The following is a 27,802-nucleotide window of genomic DNA, read 5'->3' on the forward strand; positions in this document are numbered from 1 at the left end:
TTTTAATCACTTTTTTCGACATACTATAATATGACTTTTTATCCCTGTTTTCGAAATACTATACTATGACGTTTTTATCACTGTTTTCTACAAATTATACTATGAATTTTTCGACATACTATACCATGACTATTTTACCACTTTTATTCGACGTACTATAATATGACTTTTAATCACTTTTTCAGACATACTATACAATGATTTTTTCAGCTATGACGTTTTATCACTTTTTTTGACATACTATACTATGACTTTTTTTGACATACTATACTATGACTGTTTTTGACATACTATAATATTACTTTTTATCACTTTTTTCGAAATACTATACTATGACGTTTTTATCAGTGTTTTCTACAAACTATACTATGAATTTTTCGACATACTATACCATGACTATTTTACCACTTTTTCCGAAGTACTATAATATGACTTTTAATCACTTTTTCAGACATACCATACAAAGATTTTTTCAGCTATGACGTTTTTATCACTTTTTTCGACATACTATACTATGACTTTTTTCAACATACTTTACTATGACTGTTTTCGACATACTATATTATGACTTTTTTAAAAACGTTTTTTGACAAACTATGACTTTTTATCACTTTTTTCAAAATACTATACTATGACGTTTTTATCACCTTTTCCGACATGCTATACTAGACTTTTTTATCACTTTTTTTTGACATGCTATACTTTTTTTTTATCACTTTTTTCAACATAATATACTATCACTTTACTATCACTTTTTTCGATATGCTATTCTATAAGTATTAAATAAGTATAGCATGTTGAAAAAGTGATAAAAATGTCATGGTATAGAATGTAAAAAAAAAGTGACATGTCGAAAAAAGTCATAGTATAGCATGTAGAAAAAGTGATAAAAAAGTCTAAGTATAGTATGTCAAAAAAGTCATAGTGTAGTATGTCAAAAAACTGATACAGACGTCATAGTATAGTATGTTGATTATAGGAAATCGAAAAATTACTTTAAAATGTCATCACAGTATATAGTATTTGTCAAAAAAGTCATAGTATTGTATGTTGAAAAAATTATAAAAAGTAATATTATAGTAAGTGTTAAGAAAGTCATGTATAGCATGTCGAAAAAAAATTCATAGTATTGTATGTCGAAAAATTTTATTAAAGTACAGCATGGTGAGAAAAGTCGTGATAAAAAAAGTCAATGTACAGTATAGCATGTTGAAAGAAGTCATATTATAGCATGTCGAAAAAAGTCATAGTACACTACGTCGAAAAAAGTGATAGTATAGTATGTCAAAAAAAAATCCGTGTAGTATTACTCATTTTAGAGAGTCCTATTAATCTCAGAGCAATGACACTATGTCATTATACTTTAGGCCCTACGTTCAAACTTAAGCCAAAGTCAATATTTTCACCATATACCATCATTGCAGTCAATATTGCAACATATTACATACTAATTTGCAGAAAAATAAAGTGTACAAGTAATTTTTAGTAGTAACCAGGTATTGTGGATTAGAAAACTGGTAGTTGAAGTACTGGATCTTTGTTCTTTATTGTTACACACATGCTGCTATACACACAAGGAAAGACAGGTATTGATTTTACAGAGAGCCACAAACCACCTACTGTGGAGTTATCCTGGATACCAGGTCAACAGTAGTCAGAACAGGATCAGGAAGGCACAGTGTCAAGTTGAAATGGCACAGAAGAGGAGGGGGGAAATACAAAATAACAATGTCGCTTAAAAGCAGTGAGGTTCAAGCATCTACAAATTCACATGCAAATGCTAGCCCAATTTTTAAAATGCAATGTTTGCATTGTAATTCCATTGGATGTCATCCTTCCAATCAAACATACATTAAGAGAATCTGCTTGAACCTCAGATTAAATGCATAATGGATACATGGTCATAACATAGTAAACGAACAGTTCGATTTTATATTGCAATAACAATGACAAGATACATTTTTCCAGTAGCATGATATAAAAAAAGGCTTTGTACATCAGAATCAAATATCCTGTCTATGCGCTGAAAAGTGTTGTATATTGTAGCATTTATAAGAACACTAATGTCCAATGCAACAAGCAGGCAGCCATATTAATTCAAGGCACAGAGATCTATATGCATGGCGCTACACATACAGGACCAAGTTATGTAAAGATGTTACAGCCACGCAAACACCGGACCCCCTTTTTTTTGCAGCTACATAACATAAGCAGACACTGGCATTGCCACAAAAAGACTGTAAAGATATCTGCCACATCTACGACAGGCACACTTACTGTGCCATACTGAGTCACCATACATGTAGCTGGAGCGTCTATGCTTGTTGCAGGCTTTAGCTATCTTTGAGTTTAGCTGTAAGGACGTGAATAGGTAGCTCTTATCGATTATCCAAGTCTTAAATAATGTGCATGTTAAATGAATTCATTATTTTAATATCAGGATCTTTTTTATGTAATATGCAAGTATACAATTTTGAAAGTAACTACACAGTATTCTAGTACAGTTATGATACATAGATATCACATCGTTAGAAATAATTAAAAAAAAGTGACATGTAGATGTTTAAGACTGCAGACAACTTAATCTCATCATAAACTATTGTTATAAGGAATGGATTATAAACGATTTGAGTGCAAAATCACTTCAAATAGACATACAGATATGTAATATGTTTTCAAATTTCTGCTCATAACCCAAATCAACCTTACTGTAAAAATATGTTTTCAAGTCATTAATGTATTTCACAGATGAATACAATATCTAGACACAAACTGTATTTATAAATTCTTCTGAATTTAGTGTTAAGCAATTGATAGAGAGTTAATTTAAAATAAGTGTGCTTAAAACCACCACGACAGGTAGTAAAATATCTCTGGAATCCATATTACTAGACCACAACTCTGGCCAAGACACAACTGAACACCATCTGACAGTTAATGAAATGTCTTCAAAGCTGGGAAAACAATATATGATTTTTTAACCCTTGAGTTGACTTCGGGTCACATTGACCCGTTTTCAATTTTTGTTTTATATCAGAAAATATGGGACATAGAAATAAGCGCTGAAAATGTGTAGAAGAAAAATTTAACAATTTAAAACGATGGAAAAAGCAAAAAAAAAAAACGGAAAAAAACGTTGGAAAAAAGTGTTTTCAAGGTTGAAGGGAAGACAACACAAGGGTTAAACATCAGTCATAGAGTAAGGTACCAAGAACATCTTTGCAGGAGTCAATTTTCTTTTCTAATTTCAGAGACATTGATGGAATAAACAGAGTCCTCCCTTATCCTGGTGTACTTCCTTTAAGAGCCATCATTGGCTCTGATCACTGAAGCAGAAGACTGGGCTGGAGGGTAAAAGGAATAGCGGGACTGGATGATCTTTGTAACAAAAAAATCTGTCCTGATGGATGGGATGGGATGGAAAACGCTGGATCAGAGTCAGGGGTTGAGGTGCTCGTCTTCCATATGAAGGCTGCTCGTGGGACACAGGAGAGGCTGGCTGGAGCAGTTTGTGCTCTGACTTTTCAGGCTTTCTGTTGATTCTGATGAACCTGGAGAGGAAGAAGCAACAGATAAGCTACTTCAACGTCTCAAAGTTTCCAGTCAGACTTCACATAAATACAGACGTGTTAAGAAACAGTAGTCATTCATGATAAAATAGGCCTATCACTGGAAATTCACTTGATGATACCCGCCGGATCTTTTGTTTTTCTATCTGTGGTAGATAACATTAGATCTATTTATGGAGAATATGATTCAGTAAGAGCAGTAAAGCTCATACACAGAGAAGCAGAGCAGACAGGAAAACCTACATACCACAGTTATTCCTCCATACCAATAGAGCAGGAATCAGGACCAAGAGCTGCCCAAAGTGCGAAGGGACAGGACAGCAGGGAACATAAAGAGTGTTAGGAAACAGAGAAGCACAGCAGCACACAGGTTAGATGCAAAAGCACAGGGAATCACAGCCACAAGTCTTGGATTTAAGAAGAGAAACGTTAGAGAACCAGAACTAGAAAGGAGTCAAAAATAAGCAAGAACCAGATGATTTGCTCTAAGCTGTCATCAGAAAGTAGAGGTCTACTGTACACTGTAAAGGCCCTGACACACCAACACGATTATCGGCCGTCGACAGTCTGGCGAGGTCAGTGACTTGGGTCTGTTCGGTGTGTTCCGTGCTGTCGTCAGTCGGAGGAGCCGTCGGCCTTCATTCGGGCCGATTTGACACGTTGAATCGGAAGGCGGGCAGTCGGACTCAATGGCCAATCTGATCGGTGGAGTGCTCACACGGAAATGACGAGCGGGATGAGCCTGACTAACGCCTCTCAAAATCTGATGAAAATCTTTTAAACTGACCTTTGTTGATCTGAAATGAAGACAGATTCAGCAACTGCATGGCCTATTTCTCGTTTAAAATGTTTTCAGAAACACGTTTCGTGAACTATCTTCGTAAAATATGAGATCGTATTCCGAACGAACCGCCATTGTGCTCGGTTGTAAAATCCGGGAGCAGCCAGACCCACGTGACACGTTCGTCCAATCAGCTGCCGGTTTTCATTTTTTGGGTGACAATACAGATTAGCGCCGCCTGCTGTTATGGAGACGTTTTACGTCTCGCGCACACGCAGAACGTACACTCAAGTCAGCGTCGCTTCGGTGTGTTCCGAGGCACTTTTTTGACCAACTCAGGGAGGCAGTCAGTCCAACTGCCTTTTCTGACGAAGGTCAGCCGTCTGGTTGGTGTGTCAGAGCCTTAAGAGATTACATATACAAAACATATTCTGCTTCTTTCCTTTTCTTTCTTGTTTGCAGGATAATTAAACATTATTCTTCACAGTCTAATATTTCTTCTCTGTTCCTGGCAGAGAATGTGTCACCTGGGAGAGACAAGTCGCCCGGTGGGTCGCTCTCTGTTTTGGTCAAGCTGCTGTGTTCACTGCTGCAGTCCTGTAGGATGTCTCCTCCAGAATGCATCCTGTCCTCTGGGTCACCCAAGAGAGTACGTAAATGTCAATGAATCTAATTATCAAAGCCAACAAATCTTTTCCCAGTGTCACATAATTAACTGTTCACTGAGAAAACTCACCGTCATCTGGAGACAAGGATTCTGCCACGTCCTCGGTTGCTGTGGCCTGGAAGAAAGAAAGAAAAAGATCTGGTTAAAGCTTTTGTTTGCAGCAGAGTTTAAATGTCAGGTGGTGAAGTAGCGGCTTACGTCAGTGGGGGCGGGGCTGCTGGACAGCAGTGTGTGAGGCTGAGCATCAGACATCTCAGACAGCTTCTCCTCATCTTCTTCCTGGATGGGAGACGATGGAGACCTAAGGGTACTGGATTGGGGGACACGGCAAAAGATTAATGAACACAGAAAAATACAAGTAGGAAAGGTAATTCAATCAACCACAGTTACCTACATCGACTTATTTCACAATTACACGTCTACCTTTCAAAAGAAATGATAATGGCCTCCAGATGTTGTAGACTTTAAAATAAATTTAAAAAACAACTGGCTTTAGGCCAGCATCATGAAGAAGCTGCATTCTACAATTATGTCACGACTAAACTGTCCCATATGGAAGAAAATCTGCATTAGTCACAGTAATTTAATAATGTGGAAAATAACTGAACACCACATCCTTGTATGAAAAAGGTTACAGTGTAAATCTGATTACTGACCAAGCCTAATGTAAAGTGATGTTTGCGATTAATGTTACACATACAAATATATTATCTAATTTCCTGTCCTAACCTGATGTCTTACAGTAATGTTTTCATGGGCATGTATGTGTAAACATACCTGTCAGGTGACTTGCTGACTTTGCCTTTCTGCAGACTCCCATCACTTAAATGCTCTGGGGAGCTCAGCTGTCTGCTGTCACCGCCCACACCCCCTGAGAAGTTGATTTCATCGTAGAGGGGTGCCGATGGGATGGCAGGAGAAACTGACCGCAGACCATTCAAAGCCTCTAACAGTGAGATGGGTTCAAAGCCGGGAGGAACAGAGTCTGTGCTCTGCAAAGAGACATAGACAAGGACTTGTGGTAACAATGCACTGTTGATCAACAAATGGCTGCATATATTTCATTCATAGATGGGCTTTTACCAGTTTAGGTGTCAGAGCCGTAGCTATCAGTCTGTGCTAATACACAGTATACATTTACACCAAATAGTTGCTGGATAACATGCCTTACAACGCTGCAGTGGCAATATGAGAAAAAAATCAAAAAAAAAGAACTACAAAATCTAGATGTTTGACCAAAGTTTGTGTAGCAAAAATGTGACTAATCCAACATTGCATGTACATCTCTGTTCTGCTGCTTAACAAAGCCATTCAGCAGCCTTGTGCCTTGCTTTCATCATCCTGGAACCAACAAGGCTTTAACTCTGAAGTAGTTTAAGGCAGGATTATTACATGGAGGTGTTCACTTAGCCACAGCATACCAACTTTATGCCCAATAAAAGTTGGTATAAATCTAAATCACATTCTCCCTTTTGACTTTTTTATTAAGCTATCAGTTTGAAACATGTTAAGGTAGGAATGGACTTTTTTTTTTACTTACATTTGCAATGTTTTTAGAGCAGAAGTTCATATCACAGTAAAGATAAAAAAATATATGTTATGTGGCCCAGATTCATGCCGTTTCCCCTTGATGTTGCTCCACATCTTAGCCAATTATATCTGATTACACACAGATGTACATGAGACTTACAGAGTGCTCGTCATGGTCCATAGTCTGAGCCAGAACAGGGCTGAAGGACACAGGGGAAAGAGCACCAGGCTTTTTCCTCACAGCTCTGATCTGCAGCAAGGCTCTGAAGGCTGTTTAGACGAACACAGGCTCAAATTAAAAACAATAATAAAGTAAATGTATTACATTCAACGTTGACCACTCTTCAAATAGCATTGATAAAGCTCCTTTAAGAGCAGAACTTTATTAGAATAATGTAACACTTCTTACGCAGTCTGCAGATCGGACAATTGTTGGCCTGATAACGCAGAGTGTCTGCGCAGGAGTTGCAGAGACACAGATGTCTGCAGGGCAGGATGAGTGTATCTCGCAGGTCGGACAGACAGACAACACACTCGTTGCTGTTGTCGCTGTTCTCATCGTCAGATGGCTGGAAAAATAAAACAAAATCAAATCAAAAGTCACACAAATAAAAAATGAAGTGACTTTTACAGTTTTGTCTTCTGTGCATACGGTAACATTTTTACTGAAACCTTTGTTTCTTGGTTGTTTTTGTTCTCAATCCCATAGATCTCCTGTAAGAGGTAGCTCACACGGTCCACCTGAAAAAAATACATAAATTATCTTTTGAGAAACCCATGTCCCACACACAATGTCCAGGGGAGTAGAAGAAGCTAAACGTAGAACATATACTCTTCACTGTTTTTTTTCTTATAGATAAGAATGTGAACAGTGATACACAAAAGTTATTCATATATTTCACCGGGAGGCAAAGATGTCAAATTACTTTGAGGTCCCTGAAAGTTTACATTCAACATCTACTTCAGAGATTTGTGTTATTACCAGACTCCCAAGGGTCTTGGCACAGATTTTTGTGGCTTAGTTTTTTCAAAAGCTGCAGGATGCTCTGTGTAAAATATCCTGCATTGCATTGACAACATGCTGTAGCTCATAAAGTATATGCTTCACAATTTAATGACTTGGCTACATTTACAGTTACATTGCTATGTTGTGGTTTAAAACAAATATCTTTTGCTACATTTACACCTTACATTCACACTGTGAAAAAACACTTCTGACCAGGTTTTGGTTTGGAATCTCCGGGGTTGTGTTGGGCCACAAACGGAGACCTTTGGCAACACCAACACTGACGCCAACATTTCACTGCCTGATTGGGTCATGACATCTCGTTCTATGAGACTTACTAAGGTTAACATGGCAACTTCCAGAAATGTGTGAAGTATACATGCTGCCTCCTGTTTACCCCGGCACACGTATGCCCAGTATACGAGAATGTTGATAAGACATGCGGTTTGGGCGTGTTAGTTTAAATGGAGATTAGTTCTTCTACTGGAGATGAAAACAATTCACTTCTGAGATCGCTTTTGGCTCAAAACTCTGCTTAAAAACCAAAACATAGCAGTGTAAATGTAGCCTTAGGGTGATTTAAAAATTACTAATTGATTAAAGCAAAGTGAGGACATTCCACTATGCATCCCACTGAATAATTTGCTAATTAATATTGATATGATTAATAATTGAAATAAGAACTTTCATAAACCTACAATTTGCTTCTGCTTGAGAGGCTTGACGGAGAAACTGCCATCAACGTGCTGGAAAAACAAACAAACATGTTTTAGCTCATATAAAAACTTGTTTTACACAGAATTAAACTATTTACTTTTATTTAGATGCATACATACTCTTTCAAAGGCTGCCAAAAGGACGTGAGCATGTCCAAGGCAATCTTGAAAAGAACACAAAATATTTAGGTTAATACAAATGTTGACCCAAATGTATATTTAAGCTTACAAATCAACTGCTAACTCTGACCGCATTAGTGTAATTCCTTATGACTGTTGAACTACTATATAATGTTACTATTTCATAAATATGCCTTTATGTTTGCACAGCCAGTCTTAATAGTCCTGACTGTTATGCAGCTTTAGTAACATACCGTCCCCTTCATCAACCACAGCTTGGATTACCATGGGAAACACTCCTCGGTCAAGGTCAAAGTTCAGCTTTAAAGGGAAAGATTCATAAATTTTATTATCCAATGCACTGATGTAGACCCCAGACTAAACTTGTGCTGTGTAAGTGTAAGAATAGGACATTTAAAGACATAAACCAACACCAATGGAGACAATGTGTTGTTGTGATGTGCGATCCATCAACAAAGTCCACTAACTGCTGCACATACTTACATCTTCTTCTTTCCACTCGCAGAAATCTAATTTGAAAGATGGCATGGAGAACTGTTGGCTCACCCCTCGCTTGTAATGCACAGTTTCAGAGACCAGTGATGGATTCTTTGGGCTGTACCTGCACACAGTATGTTACAGAGAAAAATGATCAGTGTGCAGGGGGACGAAGGAATCCTAGATGGACTGTGCTCTCTGTTCTTTTTAACTGGGCAGCAGCAAAAGTTGACATTTAGATATTTATCAGTAAAGAAAGCCTACTGGCGGTCATCTTTAAGTAGTCAATACATGCTTTAGTGTCCCTAGACCAAATTAAAATAAAGAGAACTAAATAGCATAGCACAACAGTAGCAATATCAGATTTTTTTTGATTCTGGAAAAATGTATCATCTTTCTGTCTCATCTCATCATAACACAATTACTTCAGTACAAACTATTACTTTCATCTGCATCTTTCTAAGTCTTATCAGCAGTATCCATGGCGACTGGAGGTTGCTAAGGACCCACCGTATCTATTCTAGTCTTTGTGCTCTAAGGCTTGAATCTCACTACACATAAAACAGAATTGAAATGTCTCTGCCACAAGGATTTCCACTAATATGATGCTGCTGTGTTAGTTACATTATCTGTTTATATGGTTCAATTCTAAACAGCTCATCCTCTCACCAGCAGATATATATGTGCTCTATGTTAGTTTCAGAAATAGATTTAGATGTGACATATACATTTAAATAATAACAGATTAGATAAGAAGTTAATTTTTACGTAGCAGTTCATCTTTGGTGTTACTAATAGCTATGGCTTCATCTGACTTAGCCCAATAAAAAAAACAAGTTCTGACATCAAATCCTTACACTGCCATCCCATTGGCAAACTCCTCAAATGCTTGGCAGTAGAGGGTGATGGCCACTCGAGCATCAGCATCAAAGGTGAACTCCACACTATACTGAACCTTTGGTTTTCCACCTTCCTCCACCGGATTGTCAGAGTCATCTTTATACCTACAATCAAGAGGTTTGACAAACTTTAGGTCGGCACAATCTTTAAAACAGTTATTTACTTTTACTGTGATTTGTATTGTAATTATTGCCATGCTATCTTTACCTGACCAAACGCAGAGAGTCCTTTCTAATGTTGACCAGACTCCTCAGGGTTTTCACAGGCTCATGGGGTGCAGGCGTCACATATGGAAACTAGTGAAAACAGCAATATGGATATTTGATCGACATGGTTTGACTAATCCTATTACTGACAATGAATGTAAAACTGCACTGTAGTAAAAACTGTGGAAAATATACTGTACTGAATTCTCAGATGATTAAAACAACTGGGATGAAGAAACATCTGTTTTCACCTGGACTGGCCTATTTCCAAGAAAATTCAGGTCCATGTTTTCTCCAAAAAGGTATCCCTCTGGATGTGGTGTGTCGAATTTCTCTCCTCCCATGAAGAAGTGGCTCGCAAAATAATTACCTGATGGCAAGAGAAAAAACATGAATAATAAAGGCACTGCAAGCAACATCATTTTCTTTCTTTTTGAAATTTCTTAATAAGGGGACCTCTCTGTCTGTGTCAATGTAAACAATAACTCAATTTAGAGACAGTTTCTGCAAATAATCTGTCTGTAAAAAAAAAAAATGATTTAGCTGTACAAATTGTTGGCTGAAGTGTAATAAGACTCTTTTGGGCAACATGTTTGAGCTCATGTTTAATAATGCAGTCATTTCAGAGGCAGAGCAACAGTAGCCAAAACAACTTCAGATGGGTAGTGATAACATTATCTTTTCAGGTTTTCTTCTTTGCTTTTTGTAGTGGATGTTATATAACCCTTGTGTTGTCCTTCGGGTCCCAGTGACCCGAAGGACAACACAAGGATTATGTACTTCCGTTTACTTTGTTGAGAATTGCTCTCTAAACAAGGGTTAATACAGCACCTTAGTTCTTGTTTGTACAGCATTTTGGCCAGCTTAAACTGTGTTTAAATGTGTTCTAGAAATAAACTTTACTTACTTACTTTACAAGAAACAGGGTTTAGAGAGCAATTCTCAACAAAGTAAAGGGAAGTACATAATCCTTGTGTTGTCCTTCGGGTCACTGGGACCCGAAGGACCACACAAGGGATAAAGGCTGCTTGGTTGACCAAATGGAATCAATACATAAAACGGAGGTATATCAGCAAGCCACACAACACCATATGCCACTGTTAATTATCTCTACATATAAGTGTTGTTCCACGAACATAATTTTTCTGTGTATATATATATATATATATATATATATATATATATATATATATATATATATATATATATATATATATAAACAAGATAGTTTTGTTTATGTGTAGTCATTTCAACCACACAAACAAGAAAATAAGATTAAGAGTAACCATTCTCACCACGGTGTGTACGTTACTGAGATGCAGGAGATCATATGGCCAGTTGACAATAACATGCGTAGTGTTTTTATTGGTTTAAAACTGGGTGAGATTTCATGATTCTGAATCAGTCTGTTTTTACTGTTTGAAGGTAACGTAATAATAAAGTGAAAGTGTAATAAACACGTGAGACGCAACGTTACTTATTTTAAATACCTTCGAAATAGCACACTAGCAAGAAAATATGCCTTAAAGATTTATTTATGGAAGCTGAAAATCTTTTGTTGACATGTCTCTGGGTATCAGCATAATTTGTTTCTCAGCTCTTGTAGCTTCAATTTAATGTAAATAAAACACTTTGTACATTCCGTTTTTATGTTGGCCATACAATGCTTCATGCTTTATGATCACAACGCTGCAATAAACATAACGTTACACCAAATTGCATTACTGTGACAGTCTTTGCCAGTAGCCCGACGTTCAATACATAAACTACTGTAAATATCACAAGATGTTCTGAACAACGTCTGACCCAGACAGTCACGTCTATTATGCTCATAACGCTAACGCTATATGTTTCCAATAATTATGTAACAGTACAATAATATATTTTTGTCTTATATATTTATATACAAAGGTAGAAGATCTGTATTTATGGGGAATCTGGATCATCTAAAAGAAAATGCCGATCACTTACCAGATTTCGGGGGAAATCGATAGGCCGAGTTGGCCTGGATATCGATATCCTCAACACCAGCGATTCTGCGACTCAGGATAGACCCCATCTTTCTCTGTTGGGTCGCCGATGTTAGCTACAGTAAGCTAGCAAGGCGCGTCACAGCTCCGATTAGCTCTGCCTTAAAACGTACACTAACGCCAAAACAAAGATTGCATCAACCAAGTGCAAACGCTTTCGTTAATTTAACATTTTACACGGTCAGTTTGATCAGTGGCTACGCTGCGAATGCTAACAGGAAACAAATTGAGACGGGGACTGTTGTTTTTGCCAGGGCTGTGCTAACGTAGCAGGGAGTCAACCTGATTGGCTGTCTCCAAGTGTTCCAGAAATTCAGGGCGTTCGCTCTGAGTGTTGGGACCGCCCGGCGGGCGGGGAGGAGGTCAGGAGGGGAAGGGGTCAAGGCAAAGGCGTCGATCAAATTTATAGGGACAAAGTAGATAAGTAAAAATAATAGTAGAGCAAAATTAACAATTACCAACTGTTGGAGCTGTTTAATTTTGTTTTCTCCATACAATTACATTATCCTAATATGTGATAGGCTAGCATAACCCACTAAATAGGCTACATAGAAAGAATGTGCACAATAGAAAAAAAATAAGTAAATCAATGTTAATTATGTTTAATCTTTAGAGGTATCAATAGGCGTCATGTAGTACTTTCAGTATTATTCATAGACTGTATATTATCTGTAGTATACACTGTTGTCAAACAGTATTAACTCCTGCACCACAAAAAAGAGCAGGCCAGTACAACACAATCCGGCAGGGGAGAGTTCTAGCCCGACCAGGCTCCTCCTTAACCTGTCTCTCTTATTAGTTATGCTGTTATAGTTTTAGACTGCCGGGGGACATCCTTTGACGCACTGAGTTTCTCTCTTCTCTCTCTTTCCATCTGCGTGCATCCTTGCAATTGTTGGGACTTTGTAAATTATAGAGTGTGGTCTAGACATACTCTATCTGTAAAGTGTCCTGAGATAAGTCTTGTTATGATTTTATACTATAAATAACATTGAATTGAATTGAATTGCTTTGTGAATGTTTTGGAGCTAGACAGAATAGTAGAAAAACCACAGTGTTTTTGTTTTATTTTATCGTTTTTATCTGAAGTGTTATTGTTTGTCTTGACACTATGGAGAGCAACACTAGGAGGCGTTGGCTTACTCTATTATTAATATGTAAAACTCATTATTAGAGAAAAATAACAACAATAACATTAAAATTAGTAATTATTGAATTAATATAGCTGTTTTAAATAACGCTTTCTGTTGTTGTTGTTGTAGTAGAGACAATTAAGTCTACCCTCTCTAGTGTTAGCTAGTATGATGGCCCATATTGTTCTATATCTATGGGTAGGCCTATGTGAATGTTTGACCTGAGTGTTCTCAGAATCACTGGTGTTTACTGCCCTCTAGTGGTCACATGGAGGAACTTCAAAACATTTAATCAAAATGGCGTCAATGTAGACGTTAAAGATTTCCGGTGATTATTTCAAAAATAAAATAACCAAACAGAAATATAAATAATAATACCGTAATCATTATTAATATCATCACGTATAATATGTGGTATGTTTATCAATATGATTAATTAATTATTTTTTTATAAATACCGACCCAATTGTTTTAATCACCGTGACCACTGAAGGGCAGTGAACTCTCGTATTGAGTTGGGCTCGGTTGGGCTGTGCTTAGGTGCTGGAGAACTATCCTCACTCAATCACGAAATCATGCTAACACTTCCAGTGAATACATTTGAATGCAATTTAAATCACTTTTTTTTCTTCTTCTTTTTTAAACATTATTTCTTATTTACAAATATTTAGTCATCACAGATAAATAAGACAAACATATGTACAAATAATATAATATAAAAATAAATATGAAAGTAATAATCTAAACAGAAAGAAATAACGAATACAAAGTTACAAAAGAGACAGTCTTTCAAACTTTACTTAAACGTTAATAATATAGACAGCAGCAGGAGCTAAACAAAGAAATTTAAGTAGACATCAGATATTTAATATAGCTTTTTTATTGGATACCAACTTAAGAGACTCAAAGTACATGTCAAATTCAACCTGGAATAGTCAGAATTTTGCTTTATGGATATGAAACTTACCTAATAAAATAAATACATTTACAATATGACATAACTTTCTAGCTTTACATTCGAAATAGGTAATAATATGTTTCCCTTCAAGTGTGATTGAATGTTTTGTTTTAGATACCATATAATCTTCAAAGTTTTTCCAGAATGCAATACAAAATGAACGACCATAAAAAAGATGGGTTAACGACTCTTGTTCTGTTTTACAAAAACTACAAAAAAATATTATTATTAAACAGGCATGAATTTCGAGACAAACAGGTTTGCAGGATATATATTATGTATATTTTATTTAATTCTTTTTTTTTCTTTATATATGTTGAGGACAGCGTAGGACACTTTGTCAAAAAAAAATCACAATGGTATTTGTTGTCGCTACCGATTTACAAGCGAAAACAGCACTTCAATCTATGTTCCGGCTGTTGGCTGAGTTAGGGACCGTCTACAAATTACATTACTCAGGCTGGTGACATAGACTACTGGGATTCTTTCAGGAAAGAAATCACCAAAAATCACCAAAAGTACATTTTCTCATTCTGATTGCTGTAGTACTTGCCAATGGTAAGCCTTTACTTACTACAGGTCATATTTTTCTCATATGTCACATTATAGTGAAACGGGATGGAATTAAAAGTTTAAAATATTCACTAAAAATCAACAAAAGTACATTTTCTCATTCTGATTGCTGTAGTACTTGCCAATGGTAAGCCTTTGCTTACTACAGGTCATATTTTTCTCATATGTCACATTATAGTGAAACAGGATGGAATTAAAAGATTAAAATTATCACCAAAAATCAACCAAAGACATTTTCTCTTTCTTGATTGCTGGAGTACTTGCCAATGGCAGGCTACTACTTACTACAGGTCACATTTTGATATATGTGCACACATTATAGTGAAGCGGGGATGGAATTAAAAGTTTAAAATATTCACTAAAAATCAACAAAAGTATTTTTTCTCATTCTGATTGCTGTAGTAGCTGCCATGGTGGATTGTTAGTTACTACAGGTCATATTTCTAATAAATATTATCCTGTAGTAAAGTAGTAGCCCACTATAAAAAATAAATTTTTTGGCTAAGTGTTACTACAGCAATCAGAATGAGAAAATATCTTTTGGTTGATTTTTGGTGATCATTTTAAACTTTTAATTCCTTCCTGTTTCACTATAATGTGACATATGACAAAAATGTGACCTGTAGTAACTAGCAGTCCACCATTGGCAGCTACTACAGCAATCAGAATGAGAAAATGTCTTTTGGTTGATTTTTGGTGATAATTTTAATCTTTTAATTCCATCCTGTTTCACTATAATGTGACATATGACAAAAATATGATGTGTAGTAACTAGCAGTCAACCATTGGCAGCTACTACAGCAATCAGAATGAGAAAATGTCTTTTGGTTGATTTTTGGTGAATATTTTAAACTTTTATTTCCTTCCTGTTTCACTATAATGTGATATGTCAAAAATATACTGTAGTAAGTAAAGTTACCATAAGCAATACACAGCAATCAGAATGAAAATGTACTTTTGGTGATTTTTGTGAATATTTTAAACTTTTTTCATCCTGTTCACTATATGTGTTATATAACTGTAATAAGTAAAAGCTTACGCTTAATACTACAGCAATCAGAATGAAAAAATGTACTTTTGGTGATTTTTGTTGTTTCTTTCCTGAAAGAATCCCAGTAGTCTATGTCACCAGCCTGAGTAATGTAATTTGTAGACGGTCCCTAACTCAGCCAACAGCCGGAACATAGATTGAAGTGCTGTTTTCGCTTGTAAATCGGTAGCGACAACAAATACCATTGTGATTTTTTTTTGACAAAGTGTCCTAAGCTGTCCTCAACATACTACACTAGTAATGTAGTGGAATTTTATTGAAGACACTGAATGGGGGTAGGTCGAAAACGAATATCCTGCGAATATCAAACCTGCTGCTAACTTATACCCGCTGTAATTCCCTGCAATTGTAATGCAAAAATCACATGAAATGCATTGGTTTAAACTTTAAATCATGGTAATGAATGTGACGTGGTCGACCATGGTCAAGGCAGACACGATATCATACTAAAATGTCCGTATAATACTTTCAAAAGAAATAGATTTATTAATTTGATATTTATTGATTACAGCCATGGAGCACGTTTACTTTACAAGGTAATACGTAGCCTAGGCGAATTAATTCACATTAAGTGGTTTGAATCAAAGAATTTGACGTACGGTTTCAGCAGACCAATCAATCAAAAACACTTGTCTCTAACGTTACCTTAACTTTTATGTATGTTCAATCTAAGGGTTTCTTGGAGTAGAGTAACGTTATGATACACATTTGTACAGAGGTGTTTACAAATTCCCTGCTTGTGAAAATCAATGACGTCGAGTGTAAATCCGTCTCACCGGATGTTGACTCTCATCAAGAGGATCGAGCTGCTAACGTCCAAAGCTTCAGTGACACCGCGGGCAGGCTGAGTTTCTCACAAAACCAGGTATCTGTTCATTTGTCTTTCAGCTCACTGACAGTTGCATCATTACAGTCGCGATGAGAAACAGTGTTTCACAATGCTATAAATATTTAGTTCATTCATTTGCATGTTTCGGGGCATCATTAAATTCAGTCTGTTTCTGTGCCTAGAATGGCGACGCTAGCTAACGACAGCTAGCAAACATGCTTTGCTTTGGCTGAACAAACACACCCTTATCTTCCAAGTTACCAGCTGAGCACAAACAATCTCACTGTCAGTCGTTTCTCAACCTATTTATGCGCCAGGTAGCTAGATAAATGTGTCCGCGATCTGCCAACCCTAGTAAGGCTAACTCACGCGCACTACTCCGCGTTAGCTACCGTGTCAACGATAATAATAATTACAGATAAGTTACTTGTTTTAGATACGCTCCCCAACTTATGTTAACATTAGTGCTTCGTTGCTAACCTCCATTACGTAACCAAGTTATCCATGGTTAGTTGTTCAAGTAGCTTTGAGCTGGATTATCTGGGGAAGGATTAAAAAAAAAATCAGATAGCTAACGTTAGTTGGTTAGCTGAGAAGCAGCCACATGTATGCACCACAGCCACTAAAGTAACATTGTTATTGTTATTATTGTTATGCATCTTTTACATTTTCATCATATTACAGGTTGTGGCACATTTACCAGATTCCTCAGGTGGAATCTTTCTTTTCCCAGTAGCAGGTATATTTTCCTTCCCTATTAGCCAGTTCTTTGTGAATATGTTGACAGTTGTACATATTAATATTTGTCAGGGGGACATTTTACCATTACATGTATTGTGCAATGTGTTGGTGGGGGTTGCACCCACACTGAATTGCCTCAGTAACCACCACATAGAACCACTAGAGAGAGACTACACAGAGAAAAGTCCCGCTTCCTACCTAAACTTAAGCCCTGAGACAGGACTGGAGAGTTCTCACTTGTGTTGTTTTATTTCTGTATTTAGTCCATTCAGACTCACTCACTCATAACTTTGTGTTGTCAACTGATTTTACTTGCATCATCCTGTCTCATGACAAAATAAAATGAAATTCATAGTTCCCACCAAACTATTGCCAGACTTTCCTCCTCCGCAGCGCTGTGGAGGAAGGTCTGGCAATGCGAGAGTACCACAAAACTAACTTTTTTTTTTTTATATCAATTAATCAAGCTTACACAAACAGGCGGTGCAAGGGTGTGTTTTACATAAAACCTGATTGTAAGCGTGCTACCATAGCAGGATAATATTCACCTTTTTACAATTTCACTAATAACTAATAACACTAATTATTTTGGTACAGCTCACTTAATTAAATGCACTTGTTTTTTGTCCGTTTTTATAAAGCATTTTAAAAGAGCAGTTTTGAAAAGCTTTATATTATTATTTTGATCACTCAGTACGCAGTATCATCCAGTGCCCCAATAAACATGGAGCAACAAAAAAACAGAAACACTGTCAGTCACTGTTTTCCATCACAAAGTTGCTTAAAACTCAGCTGCATTTTACTCAGTTGTTCTGAAACTTGCAGTTAATGTGCAGACTGACCTCAGCAGTTACGCCAAGATAGTACTTCATTAGCCTCTCTGACTGTTGTTGGAACATTTTATGACTTGGGATAAGTCGGTGTCAGAGAGTAATGAGCCATGGGACTCAAACTGGGCGTTTTCTTTTTTCTTCTTCTTCACAGAATAAAAGTCCACAGTAGAGTTGTGAGGGGAGCACTGTGTCCAACCCCTTTCCCTATACAGACATCCGGCCAACATGTCCAGTGATCCTCCCCCTCCGTACCCCGGAGGTCCCAGTGCTCCACTCATTGAAGAGAAAAATGGACAACCTGGTAATACAACTAAACATGCAGGATTGTGGTGAATGTTAATATGCACTCACAGATGCACTCAGTGTGTGACCACATTTTAATCATTATGAACTTTAGCAAACTCACCATGGAGATTTAAAAATAGTCGGTGTTTGTTAAAAAGTGGACTTCTGATTCACTAACCTAACCTGTTGAAGTATGGTTTCATGTTGATTTGAGACTGAAATATTAACTTGAGAAGCTCCAGACACTACAGTGCAGCACTAATTTCAGTCAACGTCTCTATTGACATTAGTCCAACACTTAGTTGCTGGTAAAGCAGCTTGAATGTATCTAAAACCACAACACCCATAACTGCAAAAGTGTTAATAGAAAGTGCAATTGTATATTATCTTCCTGAATGTAAGATTAATTATTGCAGTATGAATTTTGATGACTCTGACTCAAACCTATGGACACCTCTCTCCAATGCTATTTTCTTTTTTTCTTTGTGTTATCTTTCTGCAACAGTTCCTATAAGAAATGCCCCTATACAGGGACAACCCTTGCCTCCAGACTACGGTCCTCCACCCTACGAGGGCCCACACCCAGGCTTCCTTCCCCCACATGTTCCTGGAGAAGGGCCCATGCCCATGCCTATGCCTCAAGGTGCTGACAGACGCACTGCCATAAAATATGATTAGTGTATAAAGTGGTCAAACATTAGCTTTTTCGTTTAGAGTCATGTCTTTTGGCCACTTGACATGATTCTCAGAAAAGTTAATCTTTGTCTAAATGCATATTTATTATATTATATATAAAAATTTTCATCTGTACAGGTGGCCTTTACCCACCTCCGCCCGGTCACTATCCTCACCCGATGCCAGGACAGATGGGCCCTGGTCCCAGTCACTTTGTCCACATGGAAGGTCACACAGCGACCGTCCTGGCTCCTCCAGGAGCAGCCACCACTGTGACCGTACTGCAGGGGGAAATGTTCCAGACCACACCGGTGCAGACTGTCTGTCCGCACTGTCAGCAGGCAATCATCACCCGCATCTCCCACGATGTCGGCCTCATGAACACACTCTTCTGCCTCTTCTGCTTCTTTGTAGGGTAAGTAATAGACTGATTAAGGTCAAATAACAGTTGGTTGTGGTGGGTTTTGTAGCATTGCGGGAAGGATTCCCATCCTTTTCTTTATAAATATGCATCACACACATAAGACAGCAGTTCTAAAATACACAGGGCTTCTTTAAACGGGTCTAAGAATTGAGATTTTCAAGGCTGGGCCTCTGCATGTAAAAGTCTTTAAACGTCTTATATTGTATATTTTCCATTAAAGATAATGCTAAAAGAGTTAACTGATTCATGATTCAGAGCTTTAAGTTGGTCATAAGACACATCATTGTGTTTTTATATATTGAAATCTAACTTGATAAAAACTCAAATGTACAAAAATACTATCCATCATCGTCATATTTCACTCTCACACCCTGTTCTCAGCAACATGTCTATATGCAAAGCAAGTACACCTGTTTATGGTTTGACATGCAAATATAAAAGGTACTGTTAAAGACAAAATATGCAAACATCTGGATTACAAGAATTTCACCAACATGTTCTTGATTCTGTCAGCTCATTTATCTTGTATTATTCATCTGCATAATTTGCATACAGACCTGTCTGTGACCTATTTGAGTAGGATGCCGATAGCTACGCATCTTCACTTCATTCAAATCAGGTTAAACAAGCCGACGTTGCTTGACCCCAGGCACACAGAGAACACATGGGCGATGTTAAGTTGCCCTTGTCACAGGAGCAATGTTGACTCCAGATGTCTCCCATGTTCAGACAAAGTTTGTTCTTCCGTTGAACTTCTTATTTTGGCACTATATAATCATGCGCAGGTGTTCAAATTTGCAACATATTTTGTGTCTGTTCCCAATTTTCAGGTGTGATCTCGGCTGCTGCTTGGTTCCCTGTCTGATTGATGACCTCAAGGATGTGACACACACCTGCCCTTACTGTAAGGGCTACATTTACACATACAAGCGTATATGCTAACCACCGACAGCTGTACGCTACAGAGATATGTACATGCAAACACAAACTCACAGCTCCTCCTGCTGGTAGTGACAGGCTTCCCCCTCCCCCATTTTTGCAAAGTGTTGTGTAGCCCTCTTAAATTGTAAGTGCGGTTTTCTCATTAGTTCACAGAATAGTTACTGTATATATATTTAAGCATAATTCTTTCATGTATAAACATGCATTTGAAATGTACAAATCTCACGGGCACTAACACATCCACGGAGATGGATAGGCAGAAGGTGCATCTGATCCTGTATGGAAACCTGGAGAAAAGGCCTGTGATGTTACGTATTTTAACAGGGAAAATAAATCTGGATAGATAGACAGCCTTCAGTTAGAGAAAGCTGTGAAAATGGTCACTTTATTTATTTGAATTCATCTGTGAATCTTGCTGAGAAGCAAACTTACTGAAGTCAGTCATGCTGGGTTAACATTCTTGTTTTTTTCCCCTATTTATTTCAAATATTTTATCCACTATTTTAACAATATTGAGAACTGTGAACATTTTTGTCCATGTGTAATCATTTTGTTCTAACGGACCTAGTTTTTTCCTTTTTATCATTATCCCTTTTTGAATGTGAGCAAACTAATGAACCATTTTCAGCTCGATAAACTGCTGTATTTGCTTATTTGGGAATGCCTACGATTGATGTTACTTGCTATATTTATTAATCTTCTGGGCTTTAGTCAGTAGTCACTAAATGTTCAGTGATTTACAGTTACTGCCCCTGTCCATGATGTACTTTAGTTTAATAATGAAGCCAATGTTTGCACTTTAAGTTGGAATTAAATTCCCCACCCCCCCGATTCATTGATAGAAACTATCAACCTCAGCTGTCAGAGATTTGGGCTTTGAGGACTAAGAGTATCATCTCATGAGTAAAAGCAGTGTATAATTTAAGTAGAATTAAAGTAGAGCTGACAGTTTTACGGTTACTGATAGAGACGCACTGAATTCCATTTTAGCAATCTTGTGTCCCGTCTCCCGGCAAGTATGTTGGCATACAAATTACAGTGGTGGCACCATCATCATCATGACATAACAGTGTTTAGCCTGTAACCCTCCTAATATGGCATCAGCCCTTTAAGATTACCCGCATTGCTCAGATGCATGTTAGATAATAAATACAGTTGTCTATATTGACTAATACTAAATAGTGACCTCTGCTAGGAATATGCTTCAAATGAATGATTGTATCAGACATCTTGCAAAATGACATTGTGATTCCGTTGAGATTACTAACAATAAGACGACCATAGTATGCCCACCACAGCATGCCCCATCTGCCGTTCACCATTACTCACAGAGTGCAGTTTGTCTGCATGAGCCACACATCAAAACAAATAATTCTCACTGGCTAGTTCCTTGACTCTGTGCATTTGATTACTTTTCTTCTTGAGGCTAGCTAAGCTGTGCAAGAAAGTGAATTTTGAGTTGAAGGATTGCATTGAAGTTTTAATACAAAGTACTGTATGCCATTGTTGTGGATAATGCCGGTCTGCATTGCTCTCTAAATGTCTGTGATATGTACAACTATGTAAGTCAAAATTTGTTTGACTGTTGTACACAGGTACTATTTTATCAATAAAAATCAGAACATGACTTTTCCTTAAAGTATTTTAATGTTTTTTTGGAAAACGAACTATGCCTGCAAAGATAATACTGTATGTAAATATCATCTGCAAACACAAAAAGAAATTCAAGTTCCTTCAACTGGGCCTATGCAGAGAAAAGAAACTGCAGAGCCTAGACAGAAGAACGCCCATAACTACACAAGCATGTTGGAATGAAATATGGGCTCAAAATTGATATGATGGGAGTATCTTTGCCACAGAAGTATTAAATACGTTACAATTTTCAAAGTGCAAAGGTTTCAGTCTCTCCATCGGTGTCCACACTGAGCATTGCAGCATTTGTAGAAAGTTGTCATAGGTTCATCAGCTGATCTGGTCTGAATCTGCATGAAATATGCCCGAAGATGCCCACACTTGGGACAGGTTTCTGTAAACATAACAAGTAGTAAATGTCAGTTTGGAAACACAAGACATCCTGGAGCTGTTATACTTTGAAAAAGATTATGCCTGAGACAATACAGGTGTAAAAGCTCACCAAATTAATACAAGAATCATCTCCAAGAAAAACAAATCCAAATATGTGTGCGTGCACAGCCTTTATTTATTCTAGTAAAGATTTGCCAAGTATAACAGACATTCAAGGAATCTGAGTGATTCATTGGTGCTAAAATTTTACTAGAAAGTTAAACAGTGTAATAATAATAATAGAGCGCTATATGAAGTGCTGTGAAAAAACATTGTACAATTTGATGTGCTACTATAGACTTGAAAATGATCCTAAATAGAAATAATTTTATTTTAAGTTATGTTAAACTAAAACAGTGCATGCAGAATAATGCACACCCCTTTTGGCATTAGTGTTTGCAATAGTGAGAAATTTGATCAGAATTTAACATTTTATGCTTCAAGTTTTGAACAATCATCAGTTAGTTAAAAACAAACCTTTTACATTTAAAAAATGATGGAGGATCTCAACTAATTTTAGGAGCTAGATAAGTTTAAATTCATAAAATGAGATTAGTGTTGAACGTGAGTTTAACTTAAGGCTTAAAATAAAAGGACACCCTGAATCCAGCGATTATTAAATAAAATGATGAATTTAAAAATGTTATTACTACATGTTGCCCATGATGATGGTGATAGCATGGCAACACAGGTGATTCTGCAATATACTGCAAGACACACCTAATATCATATGTGTAAATCATGAAAACTTTAACATAATTTTATAGGTAGACAGCAGACCGACGTGCACACATCTCTTAAACACAATTTGCTTATTCCATCAGTGTCAATTAGAAAATACTGTACAGATCTCAGAAAAATATAAACATAATTTTGTAGCACAACAAATTGTGTAAAGGGTGTTTAGCATAGACGGTAGGGCGACATTGAGTGAGCACCAGTGCAACTTTCTGAATAACAACATACAGCACATAGCACAATGGAGGGTTTTGGAGTTGACTCTTGCTTCAAATGTATCAAGACAAGAGACCCATGATTACTAGCCTTTGACACAGTAATAAAGTGAAGTCTACACCACAAGTTGTTTTTAATGTTACTTACCAGCAGTTGAGTCCACGTTTTCCCAAGCTGCAGCGCCACCAAGAACATCATCCACCTCTTTCAGCTTGGGATACTTTCTGCTATTTACCTGTAGAAAAGAAAACTATGTCAAACACAAAGACTATAGCCAAATGCAATACAGGGTTAGCAGATTCTTTCTCTAAAATACAAAGCGTAGACAGTAACACTGATTTAAAATAAAACTGAGACGTGACTAAATGTGTGCCGAGATTTAATCTCAACATAACTCACCTTTCTTGTGATGTTGTGTACATACGGACAGGTGTTGCAGGCGAATCTCATGCACTTCTGTCCTTCCTCAACAATTAAAACATTTCCGCAAGTTGGACAAAAAAGAAGCATGTTACCCGGGATATATATGTAGCTAACAGCTACAAACTAAAACAACTAACTCAATAGGAGTACTCTATTTCACCCAGCTAGTAAACTGTTCCAACAAGCCTCCGTGGCGTACACAGTTTGGTGCATGTGGAGCAGCGGAAGTGGCTGATGAAAGCAGGTGCTACACTTTTTACCGATCGGTGGGAAACGAAATATAAAGAGAAACAGTGGTTGTTTATATTAATTTATCGACCACATTCACAAATACTATCACTAATGAATAACATTGAATGACCTAACATTTTGGCTGTTGTACCACCTCTTTGGTTGTACTAAACTAAAGTGATGTCTGAATGTACGTCCACGTAGGGGAACCAACCATTTGTTCTGAGCTACAGTTGCCTTCCGGTTCGGTATATACTGTACACATTTTTTTGTTTACTTCATGGCTTTTTGCCTGCTTTTTGCAGCGAAATAGTTTCCAGTTAAACATTTTGTCAGCTGTATTTGTTAAATCTGAGTCTTAAAGTAAATGTATAGTCTTTTTATTTAGTTTATTTTAGTAGTTTTAACACTACCCACCTGGCAAACCGGGCTGCTGTTTGTGGCAAACCGGGCTGCTGTTTGTTGAATGCCCGATGATGGAGGAGCTGAGTCAGGACACTGATGGAGGAGGACTGTCTGTAAAGGTTGAAGAGGTGGAAAACGAGAACCTGACAGAGATGGCAGCTTTAGACGCAGATGACGAAGACGAGGAGGCTCTTCCTCACTCAGAGATCCTGGATATTTTCGAGGAGGGACTTGCTCAACTTGTGCAGGACCCTTTACTTTGTGATCTGCCAATTCAGGTTGGTTTGATTTGATCTGACACTTTATATCCTGTGATGTAAAAGCAACATGTCATAACGATATTTTGTAAAATTGTTACTATTAAATCACAGAAATATCACATTTACCTGCAGTCCATTTATACTCCTGATGGAATACATCCTGTTTTCTTTAATCGTTTTTTTAAATATATCTCAACTTAAGCGTACCAGTTACAATTCCATTTATCTGGTTTGGATTTGCTTGATTAAATTAAGTTCCCACGCTTCACAGTGAATGTCCGAGCCAAAACAAACCTCAAAGTCTAAGATGACTCCCCTCATCTCATGTCTGTCTGATAGAGCTATAGACTTTCTTTGCAGAATGTTTAAAAAAAAAAAAATTTAGGCTAATACATTATAGTAAGTGCTATAAAACAGATGTAACTTTCAGAATAGGATCTTAAAAGTACAGAAAAAAAGGCAAAAAAAACAACCTGAAATCAATTCCTTTTTTAACTTTTATTGTAATTGATTGCATTTTGGGCTGTTATTTTTTTATTAGTGATTATTCTATTATCACTATTAGTGATATAGTCGGTTTTGATTTAGTATATAAAAATGCCAGATAATAGTTCAGAATTCCTATTAACAAACTCCTAGAGCCGAAGGTGACAATGATTACTTAATCATCAAAATTGTTGACAATTGTCTATTGACCAATCAATCGATTGAATGATTGTTTCAGCACTATTTGTAATTTAACATAATTTACTAAACTAAAGTTCAAAGTTAACCGTTGTTTTACAGGTTAACCTTTTTATTTACAGTACAACACCATGACTGAGTGTCATTCTGTTGGTTACTGGGCAAACTGTGTTTCAATTGTGAATTGCATTTGTTAGAATCTGTACTGATAGATTAAAGAAGTCCTGTACATTTTCCTGAAACCTGATCATCTTTGTCTTTAGGTGACTCTGGAGGAAGTAAATTCTCAGATTGCTTTGGAGTACGGCCAGGCGATGACTGTGAGGGTTTTAAAGGCAGATGGCGAGATTATGCGTAAGTGAAAAGTACAATCAACTTGTAGTTGTATTTTTATGAATTTATTTTATGTAAATAATATATTAACCGTTATTTAAAAAAATAAATAAAAATTCCTCCCTAAGCCATAGTGGTGGTCCAAAATGCCACTGTCCTTGACCTGAAGAAGGCCATTCGCAGATTCATGGAGCTGAAACAACAACGTGAAGGCGGAGTGAAACATGTCAGCTGGTATATACACTCACAGACACATGAACATCAAATTTGTTACAGTATGTTATGCTCTCCCCACATATATTGCTGCAAAATATAAATAAATAAAATATTAGCAATTGTATTAATAAGAGAGAATTGCTGTTGCCGCAGTTTTGTCAAGACTGTGAAGCAAAAGTTACATAATCTGTGACCTTATTTTTGTAATATTTAAAAGCTGAACAGCGAAGTGACGCTGGGGTGAGCAGGGTCTACGCTCTACTAATAGTGTATAAGTAAATAGCTGACGCAAGCTTTCTTTCTTTTAAAGGAGATATGTTTGGAGAACTTATCATTTAGTATTTCAAGGGGAAAAGCTTGAAGATGACAAGATGAGGCTCAAAGAGTAAGTGCATAACATAATCACCTCCTTCACTTGTGATGCTGTTATCATCAGCACTGTTTGACTGTTTGTATTTCTTTATATCTTTAGCTACGGGATCAGGAACAGAGATGAAGTGACGTTCATGAAGAGACTCAGGAAAAAGTGAAATGTCATAGGAAAAAACATCAGTTCCTGGAGTGTGTACTGGTGCTGCCTGCCTCGAAAAACTTGAAATAACTTTTACAAAGTATTCATGATTGTATGACTTCTTTTACTTTAAGTGTTTTAGGGCAGTTTTGACATATTTTTGTACATTTTACAAACTGAGCATGCTTCTCAAAGAGGCTACATGTAAATAAGATATCTGGAGTACGAGATGTTTATCCCCCCTTTTACTACCAATTTACAGTGATCTTGTATAGTTGTTTGCAAACATTAAAATATATATATTTCAGTATTTTGCTTTTGTGTGTTTTCTCTGAATCTTAAAAAGAGCATTATGTAACATTTTCCAGAGAGGGCAGTTGTAATCCGACGATTTGAATATTTCCTGGTAGAAGTTAACACAACATGCCCTTGTTGACCTAGTTTGAATGTTACCTGTAGAGGATACACTGGGAGCAGCTGAGGACATACGGTAATATGTATGGTTTCTCTTTAATTTAATATTCTCTTTAATACAGTTTAAATGGGACTTATTGAAGTCAGTAGTTAATATGTTTGAGTCCTGTTTTTGACTTGTTACGGTGTAGTAGTGAGTATAGTGCAGTTATAAGCTTAAGATTTGTGTTGCTTCGAAAACTAATTAGTTTTTTTATCTACAAGTTAATTATTTTAATATTTTTGTATTACTGTTGGTACCATTGCTTGCTCAAACCAGAATTAGTTTTTTTCAACTGTCTTTTTGTTGCAGGAAAGGCAGTGTTTGACTTAATATTATAGTAGTATAGTATATTGTATTACCAACCACCTTAAATGTCTTTTTAAAGTATTAATTTAATCTAGGACTCAATATGAAATGTAGTAAAGTTAGAGTGAACAGTGAGTGAGCACTTTTTTTGTCTCTGTCAACCTTTGATGGCATTTCAGAGATGCATAACAACTTTGTTGACCATTCACTCACTGTTTCATCAAAATTCTTCAGCTATAAATGGATGACTGCAGGCATCACAACAATGGGTCTATGTATTATGTACTTTTTGTCTGCCATCTTTCATATAAAAAATGGGGGAGAAGTATGCAAATGATACCTGTAAATTGTTTTTCCTAGATACAGCAAACAATTCTGGAATTCTATTGTATTCTGTACATACACTACATTGCTATTTCTGCTTTAATTTACAGTATGGAACATTTTGTACACCAAACAAGTATAAACATACAGTAAATAAAATATCAGAT

General features: G+C 36.8%; 4 protein-coding genes across 6 annotated transcripts; 2 read left to right on the forward strand and 2 right to left on the reverse strand.

Moving 5' to 3' along the window:
* Positions 1–1,521: 1,521 nt before the first annotated feature.
* Positions 1,522–12,319, reverse strand: mgrn1b (mahogunin, ring finger 1b). Of its 2 annotated transcripts, XM_039825357.1 has the most exons (17): positions 11,965–12,319; positions 10,245–10,363; positions 9,995–10,083; positions 9,745–9,891; positions 8,894–9,011; positions 8,644–8,710; positions 8,390–8,433; positions 8,252–8,299; positions 7,220–7,288; positions 6,957–7,116; positions 6,708–6,817; positions 5,795–6,009; positions 5,216–5,327; positions 5,087–5,132; positions 4,878–4,982; positions 3,817–3,862; positions 1,522–3,551 (listed from the first exon to the last, which is right to left on the reverse strand). In XM_039825357.1, the coding sequence occupies exons 1-16, from the start codon at positions 12,050–12,052 to the stop codon at positions 3,822–3,824; spliced, it is 1,578 nt and encodes a 525-aa protein (XP_039681291.1). In that variant the 5' UTR covers positions 12,053–12,319; the 3' UTR covers positions 1,522–3,551; positions 3,817–3,821. The 2 variants fall into 2 exon arrangements, with proteins under 2 accessions (XP_039681291.1, XP_039681290.1); XM_039825356.1 differs by lacking the exon at positions 3,817–3,862.
* Positions 12,320–16,445: 4,126 nt separating this feature from the next.
* cdip1 (cell death-inducing p53 target 1) lies at positions 16,446–22,094 on the forward strand. 2 transcript variants are annotated; one of them, XM_039825113.1, is made up of 6 exons: positions 16,467–16,603; positions 17,252–17,306; positions 18,293–18,442; positions 18,932–19,069; positions 19,240–19,516; positions 20,356–22,094. In XM_039825113.1, exons 3-6 carry the CDS (start codon positions 18,367–18,369, stop codon positions 20,465–20,467), a joined length of 603 nt encoding a protein of 200 aa, XP_039681047.1. In that variant the 5' UTR covers positions 16,467–16,603; positions 17,252–17,306; positions 18,293–18,366; the 3' UTR covers positions 20,468–22,094. The 2 variants fall into 2 exon arrangements, with proteins under 2 accessions (XP_039681046.1, XP_039681047.1); XM_039825112.1 differs by lacking the exon at positions 17,252–17,306 and having other exon boundaries at positions 16,446–16,603.
* A 1-nt stretch (position 22,095) lies between these two features.
* polr3k (polymerase (RNA) III (DNA directed) polypeptide K) lies at positions 22,096–24,151 on the reverse strand. The gene is made up of 3 exons (XM_039825115.1): positions 23,885–24,151; positions 23,633–23,720; positions 22,096–22,493 (listed from the first exon to the last, which is right to left on the reverse strand). The coding sequence occupies exons 1-3, from the start codon at positions 23,993–23,995 to the stop codon at positions 22,366–22,368; spliced, it is 327 nt and encodes a 108-aa protein (XP_039681049.1). The 5' UTR covers positions 23,996–24,151; the 3' UTR covers positions 22,096–22,365.
* Positions 24,152–24,357: 206 nt separating this feature from the next.
* Positions 24,358–26,858, forward strand: snrnp25 (small nuclear ribonucleoprotein 25). Its single transcript, XM_039825114.1, has 5 exons — positions 24,358–24,822; positions 25,752–25,842; positions 25,950–26,055; positions 26,348–26,422; positions 26,510–26,858. The coding sequence occupies exons 1-5, from the start codon at positions 24,613–24,615 to the stop codon at positions 26,565–26,567; spliced, it is 540 nt and encodes a 179-aa protein (XP_039681048.1). The 5' UTR covers positions 24,358–24,612; the 3' UTR covers positions 26,568–26,858.
* Positions 26,859–27,802: the final 944 nt, after the last annotated feature.

The sequence above is a fragment of the Perca fluviatilis genome, chromosome 15, assembly GCF_010015445.1.
Source record: "Perca fluviatilis chromosome 15, GENO_Pfluv_1.0, whole genome shotgun sequence".
Taxonomy (NCBI): Eukaryota; Metazoa; Chordata; class Actinopteri; order Perciformes; family Percidae; genus Perca; species Perca fluviatilis.